The sequence below is a fragment of the Ovis canadensis genome, chromosome 12 (genome assembly GCF_042477335.2).
Source record: "Ovis canadensis isolate MfBH-ARS-UI-01 breed Bighorn chromosome 12, ARS-UI_OviCan_v2, whole genome shotgun sequence".
Taxonomy (NCBI): Eukaryota; Metazoa; Chordata; class Mammalia; order Artiodactyla; family Bovidae; genus Ovis; species Ovis canadensis.
In genome coordinates, this window is record NC_091256.1 from 62,718,194 (window position 1) to 62,738,384 (window position 20,191).

At 47.7% G+C, this 20,191-nt stretch overlaps 1 protein-coding gene across 8 annotated transcripts in view; it reads right to left on the reverse strand.

The window, feature by feature from the left end:
- Positions 1 to 20,191, reverse strand: part of FHAD1 (forkhead associated phosphopeptide binding domain 1) — a 163,845-nt gene that overhangs the window by 82,818 nt on the left and 60,836 nt on the right. For all 8 annotated transcript variants that reach the window (XM_069545933.1, XM_069545930.1, XM_069545935.1 and 5 more), the window contains exons 5-7: positions 12,864 to 12,973; positions 9,117 to 9,353; positions 1,683 to 1,806 (exon numbers count right to left, since the gene is read on the reverse strand). In XM_069545933.1, the coding sequence (XP_069402034.1) occupies positions 1,683 to 1,806; positions 9,117 to 9,353; positions 12,864 to 12,973 (471 nt within the window). The remainder of the gene's footprint in view (positions 1 to 1,682; positions 1,807 to 9,116; positions 9,354 to 12,863; positions 12,974 to 20,191) is intronic.

The following is a 20,191-nucleotide window of genomic DNA, read 5'->3' on the forward strand; positions in this document are numbered from 1 at the left end:
GGACGGTATCACCTATTCAGTGGACACGAACTTGGGCAAACTCCAGGAGCTGGTGAAGGACAGGGAAGCCTGGCGTGCTGCAGTCCATGGGGTTTCAGAGTCGGATACAACTTGGTGACTGAACAGCAACAAGACACCCACCATCACCATCACAGTTCTGAGGTCAGTCATACGAGGTCAGAAGTGGGCAGTGGCCTGATTTCCGGAAATCACTGCCCCTTCTCCAAAATACTTGGGATAATCCTCCCACTCACTAGCCTATGAAATTACCCAGCCCATAAAAATTAACCACCTCATATTTCAGGGCTGCTCACCTTCTGAGATGGCCCATACTCTCTACCCGTGGAGTATGTTTCTCTCTAAACAAACCCACTTCTTACCTATCACTTTGTCTCTCACTGAATTCTCTCTGTGACAAGACATCAAGAACCTGAGCTTTATTAATGAATAAATGAAGCCCAGATGTATGAGCTCAGTTAAAAGACAGTGTGTTCTGGCCTGGGTCCAAGTTCAACCTGGGTTGCACGGTTTCACACCCGCTCTGCTGTTCTCCCCTGGGTCCCCCCCCGAGGCACTGGCCACCGTCTCACACAGTGGGTTTTGTCCACAGCACGACCACTCTCTGAAGCAGGCTGTTCGTTTATTCATCCTTTTCCTTCAATGAGTACAGGGATCTGACTGTCTTGCTCAGAGCTCTCTCCCCAGAGCCTAGAACAGGGCCTGACAGTTAGTAGGTGCTCAGTCAGCATGCTGAAGGAATGAAGGAATCCAGGGAGTCCGGGCTCAGCCACAGCTGTGTGTGGGCTGCCCCTCCCCTCACCCAAGCCCTTTATCAGGGAACCACCTTTGTTGGTCAATTAGAAAATGTTTCACTTGGGCTCAAGTGCACTCAGGTGAAAATGGGTGAGATGATGGGTACCCAAAGTGGTGACCCCATTTTGTCCATGTTCTAGTTCGCACTCAGGCAGGCTGGCTTGTGGAGCCACCCAAGTCACACTATGTTCTATGCTCTCCCTGATGGGGCCAGTGCTCAAGCGACCTCGTAGACAAGATATATGTGTGTGTGCTCAGTTGCTCAGTTGTGTCCGATTCTTTGCGACCCCCATGGACTGTAGCCCGCCAGGCTCCTCTGCCCATGGAATTGTCCAGGCAAAAATACTTGAGCAGTAGCCCTTTCCTTCTCCAGAGGATCTTCCCAGACCAGGGATTGAACCTGGGTCTCCTATGTCTCCTGTATTGGCAGATGGATTCTTTACCACTGAGCCAGCCACTTGGGAAGCCCAGTCAAGATACAACATTCTCTCCAGTATTTATCAGGCCCTGCCCTAGGAAGTGGGTGGCAAGAAATCTGCACTGAGGGAGAATTCTAACTCGCTGACACTGGTGGCCACGTGGGTTGCTGAGATCCCTGAGGCTGCATCCAGGTCATGGGCACAGGTGCTGTGGTAGACTGGGGATGTTTGCAGGGGGAGGGAGGCAAGTGCAGTGATAGACTGGTGATGTCTGCAGGGGGAGGGAGGCAGGTGTAGTGGTAGATTGGTGATGTCTGCAGGGGGAGGGAGGCAGGTGTAGTGGTAGATTGGTGATGTCTGCAGGGGGAGGGAGGCAGGTGTAGTGGTAGATTGGTGATGTCTGCAGGGGGAGAGAGGCAGTTCTCAGGAGCAAATCCAGAAGGACCTCACCTGATGTGATGGCGTTATCCCTTCTTAAATTCTCACCCTGGTTCTTCAGGGATGTGATTTCCAAGTTCCTCTCAGACAGGGTTTGGCACAGCACCTGGCTGTAGCCTTGCTGCAGGGCACTGATCTGTGGGAAGAGGCAACACAGAGTCAGAGGGAGGCCAGCCAGCTTGGCAGGACACGCTTCTCCAAGGCTGGACAAAAAAGAGTCAGGTTGATCTTGGGTTGGGGTGTTGGGCAAACCAAGCTTTTTAGTTATAACTAGTGGGAGAGACGGGAGGCTGCCTACTCCAGTGACCACCGTGTCCTACATCATCAAGACACAAGCCTTACCTTTGTGGTCACCCAGGGGCTCAGGGGCCCTTGCCCTGGATCCCTTCCTGTGACTGAGGCAGGAGGCAGATGGGTTTCAGGCTGGATACTTACAACCAGCCTTCTGTTTACATTTCCCAAGACAGGAAGTAGGTGGGCTCCAGGTTAGGCTTTTACAACCAGCCTCCTGTTTGCACTTTGAGATGGAAACGACGACAGGAACAGGGTAAATGGCTGGACTTTGCCTCCTGTGGACACATCAGTTATATCAGGGACAGACAGGGGCAAAACCTTGCTTGAGTACAAGACCAAGAGGTCACATATTTCCCATCTTTGGGGCAAGGGAGTTGCTGCACACGTGCAGAAAGGCTCTTTGGGGATACCAAAGGAGGGGTCACCATCCCATAAATGTGATGTCAAGCCCCATCCCTCATTGGCTGCTGGGCTGGAATCTACCTTGGGAAAAAGCTGTGCACACATGTCGGGGAGGATTCTAGGGTAGGTCCAGTGTGGAAAAAGAAACCATTTAATTGGCCAAAGGTAAACAAAGACCCACCGGATGGGTGGCCACCTAATGCAAAGAGCTGACACACTAGAGAAGACCCTGATGCTGGGAAAAGATTGACAGCAGGAGGAGAAGGGGACGACAGAGGGCGAGATGGTTGGATGGCATCACCGACTCGATGGACCTGAGTTTGAAAAAAGTCCACAAGTCTGAGCCTCTGAACAGCAACAACAAAGACTTGAAAGAACTTCCCTATACACATGATTCAACCACATCTGCCCTGCGCTCCTCCTCACTGAAGGGACGCCCACACCCTTTCTCTCCGGGTGTGCATCTCTGTCTTAACGAAACAAACTGTTTCTCTTTGTGCTCTTCCAGTTGTCCTGCTGTGTCTGTAACAATAAACTTCGTACCTGTTGTTTTATATTTTTTGCCTCCACAAGAAGTGCATTTTTCAACGGGAGCAAGAGCCAGGGGAGATTTGCTTCTAGCCTCTAGCTGTTGATGGTCCAGTGGCTAGGAGTCCTGGTTTTAATCCCGGCTACCCAGGTTCAGTTCCTGGGCAGGGAACTAAGACCTCGCTTCAAGCCACTGCTCACTGTTGCCTCTCCGAGATCACCATCTGTGGACTTTTAGCCATAAACAGGCCAGCTCTTGGTGCTGAATCACCCAGCACTGGCTGTATGCAGAGCAAAATTCAAGAGACAGGAGGGTGTTGTGTGTGCTCACTCACGTCTGACTCTTCTGCGACCCCAGGGACTGTAGCCCGCCAGGCTCCTCTGTCCACGGGATCTCCCAGGCAAGAACACTGGAGTGGGTTGCCATTTCCTATTCCAGGGGTCCTTCCCAATCAGGGATCAAACCCATGTCTCCTATGTCCCCTGCACTGGCAGGTGGATTCTTTACCACTGGGAAGCCCCCAGGAGACGGGAACAGGTTATACAATGAATTTCCTTTAATGAGAACAGCAAATCGCGTATACCTCATACGACACTCTGGAGTTTACACAGCTCGTGTGCGCGTGCTACGCGACACTCCTCACGGCACTGCTGAAGGCTGACGTTCCCGGCAGGCTTCCCATTTGCGAGGGGGCAGACTGAGACTGGGAGAGGTAGAGTCCCCTGCTCAGGATCACGGGGCTGGTCAGAGGCGGAGAAGGAGTCAAACCCAGCCTCTAGGGGCCCGCTTCCACCTTTCCAGGGGGCCCTAGGAAGCAGCATGAAAAGTAGGAGGCTCTAAAGCATAGCGTGGACTTGGGAGCCAGACTGTAGGCTTCAAGTCCTGTTTCTGCCTGTTACGGGCCATGTGAACACAGGAAGACACCATATTTTATTTTCAGTCTGTACGTGGGGTGATGGCAGTCCCAGTCTGATAGGATTAATAGAAGTATAGTTTTTTCCCCAGTCCCTGCTTTGCGGCATGTTGGATCTTCATTTCCCAACCAGGGATCAAACCCAGGGAGCTTGGAGTCTTAACCACTGGACCACCAGGAAATCCCTGTTAGAAGTATCTTAACAAATTAGTCATGTGTGCAAGTAATCAGATTATGTGTGGCACACGGCACAGAGGGATGAGGTGTCACGGGCCTCTCAGCTGACTACCCACGGCGTGTTTTAGCTTCAGCTTCCCTTGTCTGTCTCTGGGGAAAGGAGTTGGCAATCTTTTCGTGTGCATTTGTAAGTCTTGCTCAGGCTCACTTTAACGGCTCTGATTGTTATTAGGAGGAAATATAGGAATCATGGGTGGGATGACCATGGGCTGGCTGTTGCAAGAACTCTGGAAGTTCCTGGCTCAGAACCCACTTGAGGGCCAGCCCCTTTCTGGGGATCCATACCCTGGGCAGGGGCCCTGGAAGGATCTCCTTGAAAAGCAGCCTTGGTAAGGGCTGGAAAGTAGCTGCCACATCTCAGCCTCCACAGAGCAGGTACCCGAGAGGCTGGGGAAGGGAGGTGGGCCAGAACTCCCTCCCTCTTCATCTGACTCCTGCGACTGCTTTGGTCGGAGTGGCCAGGCCTTTTCCCTCTCAGGGTGTGCTGTGGACCTTCACCGCTTTGATTTTTCAGACGTCAGGACTCAGTTCTCCCACAGGGACAAGCTTATTGGGGCAGAAATGCCACATAGTCCCTAGACAGGATGAGAGCTAGCTTGTTTTGATAGATCAAAATAGAAGAGACAAGGAGCAGGATGCAATTTCTTTGTTTTCCTAAGGTAAGGTTGCCAGATTTGGGGGAGAAAAAAAGGATACCCATTGAAAATAAGATGACAGATAACATTTTCCTGTGTGTCCCATGCAGTAGGTGGAACATACGCTAAAAAAGATATTCCAATATTCAAATTTAATTGGGTGTCCTTATTTTATCTGGCAACCCCACCCTAAGAGAGTTCTTAAACTTCAGTCATTCAAATACCACTTTCACTATTTTTGCCATATTTCTTTGCTGGTCCCACTATAATTTCTTAGCATTTTTCTTAGAAGCCCCTTGCTTTTTAAACTTAAAAAACGTGTATTAAATTAAAAATAACTGCTATAAGAGCAAATAGAGACTCGATATCTTAAATAAAAATAATCTTAAAAAAAGAGAAAACACAAGAATTTCCCTGTTTACTGTCAGACCAGGCTGCAGGCTTCACATTAAAAAAAAAAAAGATTGGTGGGAAGGGGCAGGCATGCCCAGGTATTTGGGCAACGGTGTGGTGACCTTGCCACCAGATGGCGCTCACAGCCTTTGGTCCTGGTTTCTGTGCCTGAAAATCTTGTCATTCTTACTCTTACAGCATTAACGGAAGTGTCAAGGTCTCACAGGCTTTCTTTCTCGTTTTATGCACCATCATGGTTGAGAGTCTATGACATTTACGGTGGTTATAGATACTTTTCCCCTGGGGCATCTGAGACATTATTGGGACAGGTCTACGATAGAAGGTGGCAGGGGCGGGGGGGAGGGGGACACAGGCCACTCTGGCCCCCAACCTCTCCAAGGCTATTGTTCAGTTGCTCAGTCGTGTCTGACTCTTTGCAATCCCATGGACTGCAGCATGCCAGACTCTTCTGTCCTCCACCATCACCCAGAGTTTGCTCAAATGCATGTCCATTGAGTCAGTGACGCTATCTAACCATTTCATCCTCTGTTGCTCCCTTCTCCTTTGGCCTTCAGTCTTTCCTAGCATCAGGGTCTTTTCCAACGAGTCAGCTCTTTGCTTCAGGTGGCCAGAGTACTGGAGCTTCAGCTTCAGCATCAGTCCTTCCAATGAATATTCAGGGTTGATTTCCTTTAGGATTGGCTGGTTGGATCTCCTTGCAGTCCAAGGGACTCTCAAGAGTCTTCTCCAAACCACATTTCTAAAGCATCAATTCTTCAGTGCTTGCTTTCTTTATGGTCCAAGCCTCACATTTGTACATGACCACCTTCTATGGGTCGTTGTGGTGGGGGACACAGGCCACTCTGCTCACCAGCCGCCCCAAGGCTATACTTTTGCATGTTTGTGCTTTGGACTTTGAGTGAAAAAAATTCTTTCATCTCTTACTGAGGAGATGAAAGAGGGTGGGTGGTGGCGGTGGTGGAATGCAACTTTCCCATAAAAAGTACTTGGAACACTTAGGCAAACTGTTTCTAGCTCTTCTCAGCTTAATGGGTTTATTTGCATAAGGAAGAACACACAGAGACAAACTTCCAGAAGGGAAAACATACGTTCCCCTCTAAAGACTCCAGTGCTTTTGACAGATTTAAAATGTTTCACTTTAAGTGTCAGAATTTGAGGATTTTGGATTGCTGAAAAGCTCAAGAGTCTTCAAGGGACTTCCCTGGTGGTCCAGTGGTTGAGAGTTCACCTTCCAGTGTAAGGGGATGTGGGTCTGACCCCTGGTCAAGGAACTGAGAGCCTGTGCCCCACACTCAGAGAAAGCCTGCACGCCCAACGAAGACAAAAAAAAAAAAAAAAGAGTGTTTCAGACCTCTTTGTTACTTTTACTACCAAAACAAATATCCATGTTGTCTGTAACTGGCATAAATTCCAAGATGTTTAATGTCTGTTATGCTACGTAATAAAATGGGCCCAGAATCATAAGAAAATTAATAGTGCTAGGAGGAGCGACTGTTTCAAGATACTAATTTGGTTTCTAATTAGCACAGGCGTATAAGAACACATGCAGGTAAGAACTTTCTAGCGATATTTCTAGAGGATCGAAGATCGCTGAGAGCAAGTCATTATGTACATGCTTTCAGGGACTAAGGAGAATGCATAAAGTAATCAGAACGATGAATCAAACAGCCATGCAGCTTCTGCTTCTGGCTGAATGTTCTGCAGGCAGTAGAATATTGAAGCAGCTAAGACGTGAGTGGATGGAGCTCGATTTGAGTTCAAACCAGGGCAGCCTCGGGTTCATAGATGTCTTGTTACAATATATTCTCCTTCAGTTATAAATAAAGCTCCAGAGGTGGAGGAGGTAACTGGATGATGAATCAGTGTAATTATTTCTAGATAATATCTTTGTGAAAAAATTTTTTTCTCCCCAGATATCATCAGCCACTTTAAATAATACTCAAATTGTGACTGGCTGATATTCAAAGATACGTGGAAATTCTGTAATATTATATGTCAAATATGTTTCAACTGAAAAAAAAAAAAGATATATGAGAATAATTCAGCCTTGTCCATGTACCTGTGACATTAGCTCAGGAAAGCTCTGAAATGGGAGGATAACTGAAAAGGATATTTCAGCAAAACTGGGTTCAAGAGAAGGTGCTCCTCAGGGAGTCAGTTACATGTCATGGTAGCTGTTTGCAGTAGGGGTTCCTGCAGGACTTGCTGCTTTCAGTGTTTCCTTCAAAAATAGGTTCAAAAGAGAGTCACCGCTTCATTGAAATACTAGAACATATATCCTGTTTCCTGGTTTATTCTGTCCCCCTCACTAGAACAAAACAGGGGGAAGGATCATGTCTTCCCTGTTTCTGCTGAATTCACAGAGCCTGGAAGCCAGCACGACACAGGGTTGGCCCCAGCAAATGCTGATTTGAATGGATGGATGGATGAAGAACAAACAGACACGGACCTGTCCGAGTTTTGGAAGGTTACTAGGGCCAGCCTTTGCCTTCATGGAGCTGGCAGTCTCCTGATAGAATCTCCCATGTCCTTTCTAGGGCACCAGGAGACCCCGGTTTGATTCCTGGGTTGGGAAGATCCCCCGGAGAAGAGAATGGCTACTTACTCCAGTATTCTGACCTGGAGAGTTCCATGGACTGTATGGTCCATGGGGAGAGTCAGACACAACTGAGCTACTTTCACATATGTTGAGATATAATTTATGTACAAGATCAATGGCCGATTTTAAAGTCATTCCTTAAAAAAAAAAATTTTTTTTTTTGGATCTAGTTTCAAGAGAAAGGAACTTGACTATAAATCCAGGCATCCTGGGTGGAGAATTTTGGGTGAAATTCTCCATAAATGAAGTAGCAGCAGCTGCCTTCAGGGTTTGATAAAGGCCTTGGTGTTTGGAACACTGGGAGGTTCCTTCTCCCTATCTCCAGTCCTTTCTGGCTGGGGCCAGGTGAGCATGAGAGGCGGTCACTAAAGCCACAGAGCTGGGTGGAAATGCAAAGTGGCAGAGGGGAGCTCAAGTCACACAGCCCCCTCTCATTTACTGTGCAAGCTGTAACAAGTTCCTGGGTATCTCCGAGCCTACCTCAGTACCCTCATCTGTAGAATCATATGTGCAGTCAGGGGCTTCCCAGATGGTGCTAGTGGTGAAGAACCTGCCTGCTAAGGCAGGAGATGTAAGAGACCAGGGTTCGATCCCTGGGTCGGGAAGATCCCCTGGAGGAGGGCATGGCAACCCACTCCAATCTCCTTGCCTGAAGAATGCCATGGACAGAGGAGCCTGGCAGGCCTCAGTCCATAGAGTTGCAGAGTCAGACACGACTGAAGAAGGCACTTAATCAAAGGTATTAATGGTATTGTTCTTAGCAGGCTAGGACCTGCCAAGTCTCTCCTCCCTGGATCTGTGCTCTTCTCCACCATCCATGCTGACCACCCATTTCCAACTATCCGGGTGGATACCCTTGGTATCCCTGCAGCTGCACTTGACAGCCATCACCCTGAGTCACCACCCTAAGGCTCTGACCCCTTGTCTTCGAGCCCTACCAGGTTTTTCTTTTTTAAAATTAATTGTCATTAAAGTATAGTTGCTTTAGAATGTTGTGTTAGTTTCTGCTGCACAGCAAAGTGAATCAGTTACATATATGCATATATCCCTTCTTTTTTCGACTTCCTTCACATTTATTTCACAGAGCATTGGGTAGGGTTCCCTGTGCAACACAGTAGGTTCTCACGAGTCATCTATTTTATACATAGTATTAAGAGTGCGGGGCTTCCCTGGCGACTCAGTAGTAAAGAGTTCGGGAGCTGCAGTTTCGATCCCTGGGTTGGGGAGATGCCCCTGGAGAAGGAAATGGCAACCCACTCCAGTATTCTTGCCTGGAAAATCTCATGGACAGAGGAGCCTGGTGGGCTGTTGTTCACGGGGTCGCCTAAGAGTTGGACATGACTTAGCAACTAAACAACAATTAAGAGTGTATGTATGCCAATCCAAACCTCCCAATCTGTCCCACGCCCCTCCTCCCCTCTACCTGGCTTTTCAAGTTCTCGATTTCTCTCTGTTGGGCATCATCATCTTCCTCCAGAACCTGGAGCTTGGACGGGACCACCCTCTCATTCTGCCTGGAGGTGGCTGTTTCCGACAGCTTCTGGCTCAGGTGGGCCACTTCGTTCTGAAGGTTCGCGATCACGGCATCTTTGTATTTGGATTCGAGTTCGAAATCCGAGAGACGGCTGACTTCTTTTCCCAGCAGCATAATTATTTCATCCTGGGTGGAGGCCAGATGGGAAGTTTAGTGGGTGTGGGTCTGGGTGTAAGGCTGAGCCCATTGAAAAAAATATAGGAAAAATATGGTATTTTTCTCTGGGAAGGTGAGGGCAGGCAGGGAAGGACAAGGCAGAGTCTCAAGGCTATCTCTGTCATTTGAGAAAACCTCAAAGAGTCAAGAATTTGGTTGAAATGATGTACATGTATATAGACATGTGTAATGGGTGTCTGGGCTCCTCAGGTGGTGCTAGTGGTAAAGTGCTCGCTTGCCAACGCAGGAAATGTAAGAGATGTGGGTTTGGCCCCTGGGTTGGGAAGATCCCCTGGAGGAGGGCCTGGCACCCCACTCCACTCTTCTTGCCTGGAGAATCCCATGGACAGAGAAGCCTGGTGAGCTACAGTCCATGGGGTTGCAAAGAGTCAGACACGACTGAAGCGACTTAGCCTGGACACACATAAGTGGATATCTATAGCTCACAGGTACTGAAACTACTGAGAGTTATCCTTTCATGTTAAGAACAACCATCCCACTTGGGAACTTTTGTTGCTGGAAACTTTATAATTTTTTATTTACAATATTTAGCCTAGCACACTGGGGACCTAGGAAAGGTAACTAGGAAATCAACATTCTATTCAATCACATTCTACTTATAACGAGGGCTATTTTTTTTTTTAACTTAAAACATTTAATACATTCTGAAATATTTATTTCCCTTTCCTCTCTTCTAGTACTTCCTGCCTCTCTGGCAATTCATGAAAGAATTTTTTTCCAGGTCACTGGATCTGGGAAGTAAATGAGATGGGAATGCTGATTATTTGTGCGGGCTGGTGTAAAGTTTGGGCTGGGAAAACAACATCACTGGCAGACTTCATCCACAGGCATAATTAACCCTGTCTTCCATCTCTCCAAAGAAAAAGTTCTAACAAAAGAATTTGTTAGGTTTTCCAAAAGTGGAAGGAAAAAAAAAAAAATCCCCCAAGCTTCTCACCAGCAGGTATCAACAAAATGTCAAGAAAACTGGGGAAAAAAAAAGAATTCGCCAGATGCCTTTTCAAAGGCAGACACAAAAAGAGATAAACAGGCAATTTCTAGGCTGGCTCATTCCCAGGGGAGCTTGCCCAGTTGGCCCCAAGACCTTCCAGCTCTATGACCTGGGGAAGGACAGGATCTTAGTCAGGAGGAAGCTCGTCTGACATTGCCAGCTGCTGCCAAAGGTCTTCCTCTGGGTCCCTGTAAATGCTGGTGGCAAAATTTCAAGAGAGAACACCAAACAGATTCCCTGCTCCTGGGCAGCTCCCCCCTCTTTCATCCTATTATGATCAGCCAGGTGCTTATTTATTTTTCATGCCACAAACACTCACTGGGCAGCTGCTATATACCAGGCCCTGTGTTTGTGCTGAAATATGTTTGCAGAGGGCTGAGGACCACTGTGGGTTCTGTCTTCCTGGTGAGCACCAGTCCCCAGCCCCCAGTGCCCTTCCTGGAGGGAGCCTGGTACATGTGACCCAAGCTGGTCAATCAGAGTTTTCTCAAAGACTTCACACATCAGTTACAGAGGGCGAGGATCTCTTGCCTCCTTTTGGACCACTGACCTTACATTTAGAGGCTTGTTTGCCTGAGTTTGCCTTTTTCAACACACAAAACTGGCCTTATGCAGAAAGCCAGACTCTGAGGGAAACAGACGGGAGAGACTGGTGGTAGGAAGTGTTCTGATGACAAGATTCAAGCTCCTAGATCTAGCCATACTTGAAGCTAGGAACCCTTTAAATAGTCCAGTAAGAGGAGCCAATAAATGCTTCCCTGTCCACCAAGCTAATTTACTTACTGTCACCTGAAGGAGTCCTGGCAAGTCAGGGGATAAATGGCTTATAAATAGAAAAAAATTATAATTGTGGTTGCACTTTATTTCCAATTTAAAAATGGAGGCAAGTTGAAAACCGGCTACAAACACTTTGCAGCTTTGCTATCTAGCCTATTTTCCCACCCTCTAAGTCTGGGCTGGCCCTGGGACTTCTTTAACCAACCAAAGGTAGTGGAAGTGTGGCTGCATGATCCCCAGGCAAGTTCTTACAGGCTGTGAGATTGTGTTCCAGCCCCCTGGGAACCCTGAGAGCACTGTGCTATGATGAAAAACCACAAGCAGAAAGGGGGGCACCAGTCCAGGCATCCTGGCTGAGGCTCCAGTCCTGGGAAGGAGGCCATCAGAGAGACCACTGGCTGGGCCAGGTCGCGGGCTGACTGCAGTCTAGTGAGTGAGGTCAGGGGACAGGAGCAAAGGAAACTTCCAGGTCAATCCGGAGAGTCTGGGAAATAATGAGTTGCTGTTTTAAGCCCCTAAGCTTTAAGGATGGCTTGTTACAGAGCAAGAAACACAGAATCTGAGCTTGGCTTCTCACCTCCCTGCAACAATTCTTACAGTTTTGTCTCAGGACACCTTTTTTGGAACCCCCTACCTCCTGAAGTTTGGATTCCCTGTCTGACAAAGACCCCAGGTGGTTCTGCTCCTCACAGACTCCAAGAATTGCTGCAGGCTCAGGCCCTGGCCTTTGAGGAAAGCGAGACATTGCAGACTGCTTCTTTTAGAATAATTTTCAGGTCATGTCTAAGAGGGGAGAAATCAGCCTGGGTCCTTCCCAGGATGGTCTGAATTCACCTCTTCTCCTTCTTTGAACCTCCCTAATTCTTTAATGAGTATCTTTCTTTGCTTGGGCCTCCCTGACTTCAGTGTTCACTTCTTCCTGCCAGAAATGTATTTATCCATCATCACTGTTCCATCACTCGAAGCTGATCAAGTGATTACTATGTGTGTGTGTTAGAAGCACCTGCTGGGAAGTTAACCAGACCTAGGTTTGAATCCTAACACTGCTCCTTACCCTGGGCAACCTTAAACAAGTTACTTAACCTCTCTGAGCTTCAGTTTCCTCATCGCAAAGTGAAGGAGATAAAATCTATCCTGAAGATGATAAGAATTAACAAGCCAAGGGAATGTCAAGGGCACAGGACATGGCCCAGCACACAGGAGGTGCTCAGTACCTTGCAGCTGCTGCTACTGCTGCTAAGTCACTTCAGTCGTGTCTGACTCTGTGTGACCCCATAGACGGCAGCCCACCAGGCTCCCCCGTCCCTGGGATTCTCCAGGCAAGAACACTGGAGTGGGTTGTCATTTCCTTCTCCAATGCAAGAAAGTGAAAAGTGAAAAGGGAAGTCGCTCAGTCGTGTCCGACCCTTCGCGACCCCATGGGCCGCAGCCCACCAGGCTTCTCTGTCCATGGGATTTTCCAGGCAAGAGTACTGGAGTGGGGTGCCATCGCCTTGCAGCGGTAGATGCTATTTGGGATAAAATGAGCAGTAACCAAACTTTTGGCTGAATGTCTTGGGAGCAAGAGGTGATTTCTTGGAAGTAGGAAAAAAAAAAAGGTACTTCTAGAGCCACAAAGAGCAAGAGGCAGTGGCAATCCCTCCGTGGGTCCCTCTTGCCACTGCAGCTCTGTCCTCCCCGAGATCCCTCACCTTCTCCTGCTGGGCCAAGTCATGATCCACAAACATCTCTCTGGCGGATCCTGCCCCGGGAATTTCCTCGGCCACTGGTTGGTCTGATAGGTCCGCGGCGTTGGTCCACACTAACACACGGGCGACAGAGAATGCAGAGGAGATGGTAAGTGTCCCCAAAATCTTAGGGGATATCTTCAGATTAACCTTCACATTCATGAAACTCATGCAATGACATCACGAACAGGAATGTTGGTAAGGGGAAGAGCCGTCTCTTCCTCTTCCCCCAGGTTAGCTGTGCTGATGCACTTTGATGCAGCCCTTTCCAGACTTATTTCTATGCCGCGTAAGAGCTGAGGACCTGTGCACGTCGTTTAATCTCCCTCAGCTGCATATATAATGTAGGGACACTAACAGTCTCTATTATAAAGGGCTCTTTGGAGAGTAAATAGAATAATGATGTAGAGCAGGGGTGGGCAAACTGTGGCCCTACAGCCAAACCTGGCCCTCGGCGTATTTTTAAATCTATCTGTTGGGCTTTTCTCTACTGCAGTGAGTGGGAGCTGCTCTCTAGCTGTTGCGCATGTACTCCTCATTGCAGTGGTTTCTCCTGTTGCGGAGCACGGGCTCTGGGGAGCGCAGGCTCAGCAGCTGCAGCACGTGGGATCAGCAGTTGTGGCGCATGGGCTTAGGGCTCCATGGCAAGTGGAATCTTCACAGACCAGGGACTGAACCTGTGTCCCCTGCACTGGAAGGCAGATTCTTATCTATTGCGCCACCAGGGAAGTCCAGCTATTTTTAAACTGCAGTCCCATCTTTTATTTTATTTAAGATTTTTTTTTTGAGGCTGACCTGTTTTCCTTTTTAAGTCTTTATTGAACTCGTTACAATATTGCTTCTGCTCTGTGCTTCAGTTTTTTTGTCCATGAGGCATATGGGATCTTAACTCCCCTACCAAGGATCAAACCAGTACCCCTTGTACTGGAAGGTGAAGTCTTAACACTGGACCACCAGAGAAGGCCCTAGTCATATCTTTAACAAAAAAACGAAAATGGGGGAATTCCCTGGCTGTCCAGTGGTTAGGACTCTGCTTTCCCTGCCAAGGGCTCGGGTTCAATCCCTTTCTGGGGAACTAAGATCTCACAGCCAACGAACAAAAACAAAAATGGATTTACATAACAGAGATTTTTCTCCAGCTTACTTTTCACCTAACAATATTTAAAAAAAAATCAGCATTTGTAGCTGTACTTGGTTCTTTTAAAAAATATTTATCTTTGTCTGTGTTGGGTCTTACATGTGAGTGAGCAGGCTTCTCTCCAGTTGTGGTGGGTGGGCTCCAGAGCATGGGGGCTCTCTAGCTGTGGTGTGCAGGCTTAGCTGCCCCTCGCCACGAGGGAGCTTAGTTCCCTGATCAGGGATCAAACCCCCATCCACTGCACTGGGAGGCAGGTTCCTAACCACTGGACCACCAGGGAAATCCCCTGGTTCTTTTTAATGAGAGCATTGTGCTCCACTGTACAGCCCTACCCAATGTATTAACTGGAACCCACTTGATAAACATACAAGCTTTCCTGATTGTTCGCTTATGAATCCCATTATTACAAGGGTTGTTTACATGACTTTTGGGGGATGTGGCATTATGTTTGGGGATCTCAATCACATCAGACACAATTCACATCAAGACTGAATAATTTGTCTTTTTTTTGGTGTAGAAACTTTTGTAAAGATTTCCATAATTCTGCTTGTGAGATCACTTGGCTCCAGCAGTGTATTTTAAATTTTCAACTGACTCTGGTTTCTGGGCAGTCACTGCGCATTCTTATCTTCTTGTGAAGTGAAAAACTGATCCAATTGTTTTCAAAGTCAGTGAAACTTTAATGGGTGTTAACATGAATGATGAATGAAGCATGCACCGACGCGTTTGTGGCCATTTATTCCATCATTTATTCATTTGGCTTCTGCATTTTTTATTTATGCACTTCAGAGTCAATGATTCCCAAGCTTTTAAACGTGTCTGTGGATCCTAGAACCTCCAGTGGACACAGCCTATTTAAAAAAAGAAATCCTCTCCTGGTACAGGTTTGACTATAACGTGCAGCCAACTTCTGGGCCCTGTCATGCATCAAGGATCGTCACAGGCATGCACCTTAGTTTCTAAATATTCAGCATAGTGTGCTTGGTGCTATATGCACGCGGGTCATTTAACTTGCAGGCTAGAGGTGGTCAGATCCTTAATCTGTGGTTCTCAGTCCTGGTGTGGCCAGGCAGCACTGCATTAGACAGGCCATAGACCAGAGGCAGTTGTGCCTCCCGAAGGTCAGAAATGGGTTCTTACTGGTAACAGTGTGGCCTGTTACTTGGCATGCTGAATGCTAGAAACTAGCTCCCAGGGGTCCAGTGGAGGAAGGGACTGCCTAAGCTGTGCCCCGGGGCAGGCCCTGGAGTTTGACCCTAACGGGGTGAGTGTCCAGTCTCGGCTTAAAGCTCTGGCGTCTGCTGCTGTCTCTAGGGGTAACTCAAGATGCTCTGAGACCCTGTGAGGTGATGGTTGGAGGGGGACATCATCAAACCTATAGAACAGGCTGAACGACGGGATCCCTTTGCTGCAGAAGGTGTGTTCACTGAAAGTCTTTGTCGGGGCAGAACGTGCTCAGAGACTCGCTTTCCTTACACCCAGGCTGTGAGGTGCTGGGGCAGCTTCCCCTTACCCACACCAAACGTCTTTACAGGCTTCTATTCTTTGTCAACACTGGAGCAGGAAATGGCAACCCACTCAGCATTCTTGCCTGGGAAATTCTGTGGACAGAGAGGCCTGGCGGGCTACAGTCCATGGGGTCACAGAGTCGTGCACAACTGTGGGACTGAGCTATCTTTGTAGCTCTTCCTGTTTCCCTTGTTCCTATTAATATTGTCAAAAAGGACCTAAGGGCCACGTCTGACCAAACCGGTTTAACTCAGTTCAAAACAGCCTCTCTTGGCTGCTATAGACGTGTTATACTTTGAAACAAATTGAAAAAAATCGATCCCTTGGAGATCCTCGTGGGGAGAACCCCCAGGGAGGGCCAGGAGGGCTGGGGGATTGGTGGGATGGCAGAGGTAGCGACAGGGGCACTTTAAGAAGTTTCCAGCAGGACCTATTTGCCAACTAGCAGGGGAGTTACTTCAGTATTTTAACAACCCACTGCTTGTCCTGGTGTGTGTGTGTGAAAGTCTCTCTGTTGTGTCTGGCTCTTTGCTACTCCATGGATTATATGTCCATGGCATTCTCCAGGCCAGAATACTGGAGTGGGTAGCCTTTCCCTTCTCCAGGGGATCTTCCCAACTCAGGGACTGAACCCAGGTCTCCCTCATCGCAGGCAGATTCTTTACCAGCTGAGCCACAAGGGAAGCTTGCCTGTCCTGGTGCAATCATCAGTCTACAAAGGGGCAGCAAGTGTGCACCTTAACTGTGTCTTATTTTTTTGTCATTTCTTTCTTTAAAAAATTTTTTTTCAATTATGAAAGTATAACACATCTATAGCAGACGTGGAAAATACAGAATAAAGTTACATATATTAACTGTGTCTTCAAGACGTTGCTACATATGGTAAGTTGTAAATAAAAGTTAAATGACAATCATGGGTAGATAATCATTTAATTTTTTTAATATTTCAACATTTATTGAGTGTTCAGTATGCATCAGGTACTGTGCTTGGCGCTAACAGGCAGAATCTGATTCTGTCTTCATGACAACCTGGTGAGACAGGCATTACTATTTCCATCTCTGGTGAAGGACACGGAAGCGTGGCTTGATACCGTCCATGGGGTCGAAAAGAGTCAGACACGACTTAGTGACTGAAGAACAACAACATTCCTGTTTCCATTTTATAAGTGAGTGATATGCAGTACAGAGATGCCAAGTCACCTACTCAAGGACACACAGCTGGTATGTGGGTATGAGCCCAGGTTTGTTGGATTCTGAGCCCAACCTCTCCTAACCTCTATGCAGTAAATTTACTGAAGTGGGAAGACATTTATGATGTATTATTGAATTTCAAAAGGCAGGTCACCAATGTTAGGTTCACAGGATCCCATTATTGGGAGAAAAATTATATATAAATTGGATGCTATTTAAAAAAATTCACCCAATGTATTTTCTGTTCCCGGTAATTCTTCTCCACCTCCCATGAGCTCTTGCCATTAAGATTTGGTGGTTTTGGAGCTGAGGTTTTATTGCCTTGTGGGAAAGGAAGGATGATTATTAACTTAGAATGGGGTGATTCAGCCTCCAGACACAATGATGTTTTGACTTCTGACAAAGACTGGAGACATTTCTGAGTATCATAGTTGGAGGGTCGGGGGGGGTGGGGTTGCTGCTGGCATCAAGTGGGAAGGAGCCAGGGAGCTGCTAAATGTTCTAAAATGAACAGGACAGATCCTACAACAAGGAGTTATCCAGTCCCAAATGTCACTGTGCCGAGATGGAGAAACCCTGACCTGGCCTACGATAAATAAGGCCTTGGCCTTGGGTTTTCAAATAGGATTGTTCAAATCTATAGCAAGGCAAAAGTCTAACAGTAAACCAACTTTAGTTGAAAACCCCAGCTTCATTAAGAGGGGAGGGGTGTTTTTTTCAGAGCCCTCAATGCTCCAAAGAGTGGCGTACAGAGGCCCAGACAGGAAGGAGCTCTCCATCACAAGGGAAGTTGAAAGTCCTTCTCAGAGGATGGCGTGTCAGGGAAGTCAGGGTGAATGTATGGAAACAGATGAGATATGGCTGGGAGGCTGAGGGGATAGAGGCCCAGGAAGATGTGAAGGCCTCTAAGCCATAGGATTCATCCTTCACTTCTCCAGGGGAGTGTACATCCCTTAGAGAAGCCCCATTTTCAACATGGCATTGGAAAAACTGATGGCAAAATCCACTGATTACAGTTGTTTAGTTGATCAGTTTTGTCTGACTCTTTGTGACCCCATAGACTGCAGCATGCCAGGCTTCCCTGTCCATCACTATCTCCCGGAGTTTGTTCAAACTCATGTTCATTGAATCAATGATGCCAACCAACCATCTCATCCTCTGTCGCCCCCTTCTCCTCTTGTTCTCAGTCCTTTCCAACATCAGTCCTTCCAATGAATATTCAGGGTTGATTTCCTTTAGGATTGACTGGTATGATCTCCTTGCTGTCCAAGGGACTCTCAAGAGTCTTCTCCAGCACCACAGTTCAAAAGCATCAATTCTTTGGCGTTCAGCCTTCTTTATGGTCCAACTCTCACATCTGTACATAGTCAAGGTGTACAAACCATAACTTGGACTCTACAGACCTATGTTGGCCTGAGACTAGGTCATAAAAGACATTGTGGCTTCTGCCTTACTGTCCAAGACCACTTGTCTAGAGGAGTCAGCAGCTGTGTCACAAGGACACTCAGCAGCCTACGGACAGGTCCACCTGGTGAAGAACTGAGGCCTCCTACTAAAAGCCGTGGAGGGAACCATCACAGAGATGGGCCCTTCAGCCCCAGGAGGGCCTCCTGGTGATCACAGCCCTAGCTGAGACCATGATAGTAACCTCATGAGAAACCCCAAGCCCAAGTCACCCAGCTCAGCCAGTCCCCAATTCCTGACTCAGAGAAACTGTGAGATAATAAATGCTTCAGTTCAGTTCAGTTGCTCAGTCGTGTCCTACTCTTTGCGACCCCATGAACCACAGCACGCCAGGCCTCCCTGTCCATCACCAACTTCCGGAGTTCACTCAAACTCATGTGCATCGAGTCGGTGATGCCGTCCAGCCATCTCATCCTCTGTCGTCCCCTTCTCCTCCTGCCCCCAATCCCTCCCAGCATCAGGGTCTTTTCCAATGAGTCAGCTCTTCGCATGAGGTGGCCAAAGTACTGGAGTTTCATGCTTACCGTTGTTTTATTTTAAATACATTTATTTGGCTGTGCTGGGTCTTGACTGCTGTGCTCGGGCTTTCTCTAGTTGCAGGGAGTGGGGCTTACTGCTTAGTGTGGGCTTCTCACTGCAGTGGCTTCTCCTGTTGCAGAGCACGGGCTCTAGGGCTTTGGGGCTTCAGTGGTTTCGGCTTGTGGGCTCTAGAGCACAGGCTCAGTAGTTGGGATGCACGAGCTTAGTTGTTCTGTGGCATGAGGGATCTTTCCAGACCACGGATAGAACTGTGTCTCCTCCTTTAGCGGGACGATTCTTCACCACTGAGCCATGAGGGACACTCCTTACTGTTGTTTTAGACCCTCACACCCTGGAGTAACGTGTCAGCTGCAATGAGTAGTGAATACCGACTTTTGGCAGCAGGATTGGTGTGAAATTTAACAAAACCCCTGAATGGTGGAGTGGTTTGGGGCGGAACAGTGGCCAGAAGCTGGAGGACTTTTGCTGAGAGTCTTAGAGAAGGCCTGTTAGAAGGTTTGTTAGTAGGAGCTCAAAGGCCTTTGAGGAGGCAGTGAGGGGACGTTTCCAGGAAAGGGAGGAAAATGTTACTGGGGTCAAGGGATCCTTGTTAGGTGGTCGCAGAAGTTTTAATAGCACATTGCCTGTCATCATGTGGGAAGAGAAAATGTTCCTGATGAGCTGACTGACCAAGCTAAAGAGAGCTCCAGGCAAGAGTTGTGGAAGGAGCACCTGGTTACTTCTTACTATTTATTTACAGTGAAATGTGAAGGGGTGCTTGGTCAGTCATGCCTCTTTGCGGTCCCATGGAGTGTAGCTCTCCAGGCTCCTCTGTCCATGGAATTTTCCAGGCAAGAAATACTGGAGGGGGTTGCATTCCTACTCCAAGGGATCTTCCTGACCCAGGGATTGAACCTGTGTCTCTTGCACTACTTGCATTGGCAGACAGTTTCTTTACCACTAGTGCCACCTGGGAAGTCCATGTGAGGGGTAGAGACAGTTAAAGAAAGGGCTATTCAATCAGGACTCAGTGCTCTGGGCTTGAAAGTTCCCTGCCTGTGCAGGTGGCAAATGACACGTAAGAAACAGACTCTGGGCAAAGATCAACTCAAGGGCGCTCTCAAGAAAACACAATCTAAAGAAGAAACTGAAGTGACTGTAAAAATCCTGTGTTAAGAACACAGACTCAGGGCAGTGTCCCAGAGATGTTTGGTCTAGGCACTGGGCTTCTAAGAAGCTTGGGCAGTGTTGGAAGAAGGCCAAGGTGGAAGGGCTTGTGTCAAAAAAAACCTGTGAGCATGGGTTTTGCCCATTGTCAACCTGCTTTTTTAACTTATATGCAGAGTACGTCATGCGAAATGCAGGGCTTGATGAAGCACAAGCTGAAATCAAGACTGCCGGGAGAAATATCAATAACCTCAGATATGCAGATGACACCACCCTAATGGCAGAAAGCAGAGAGGAACTAAAG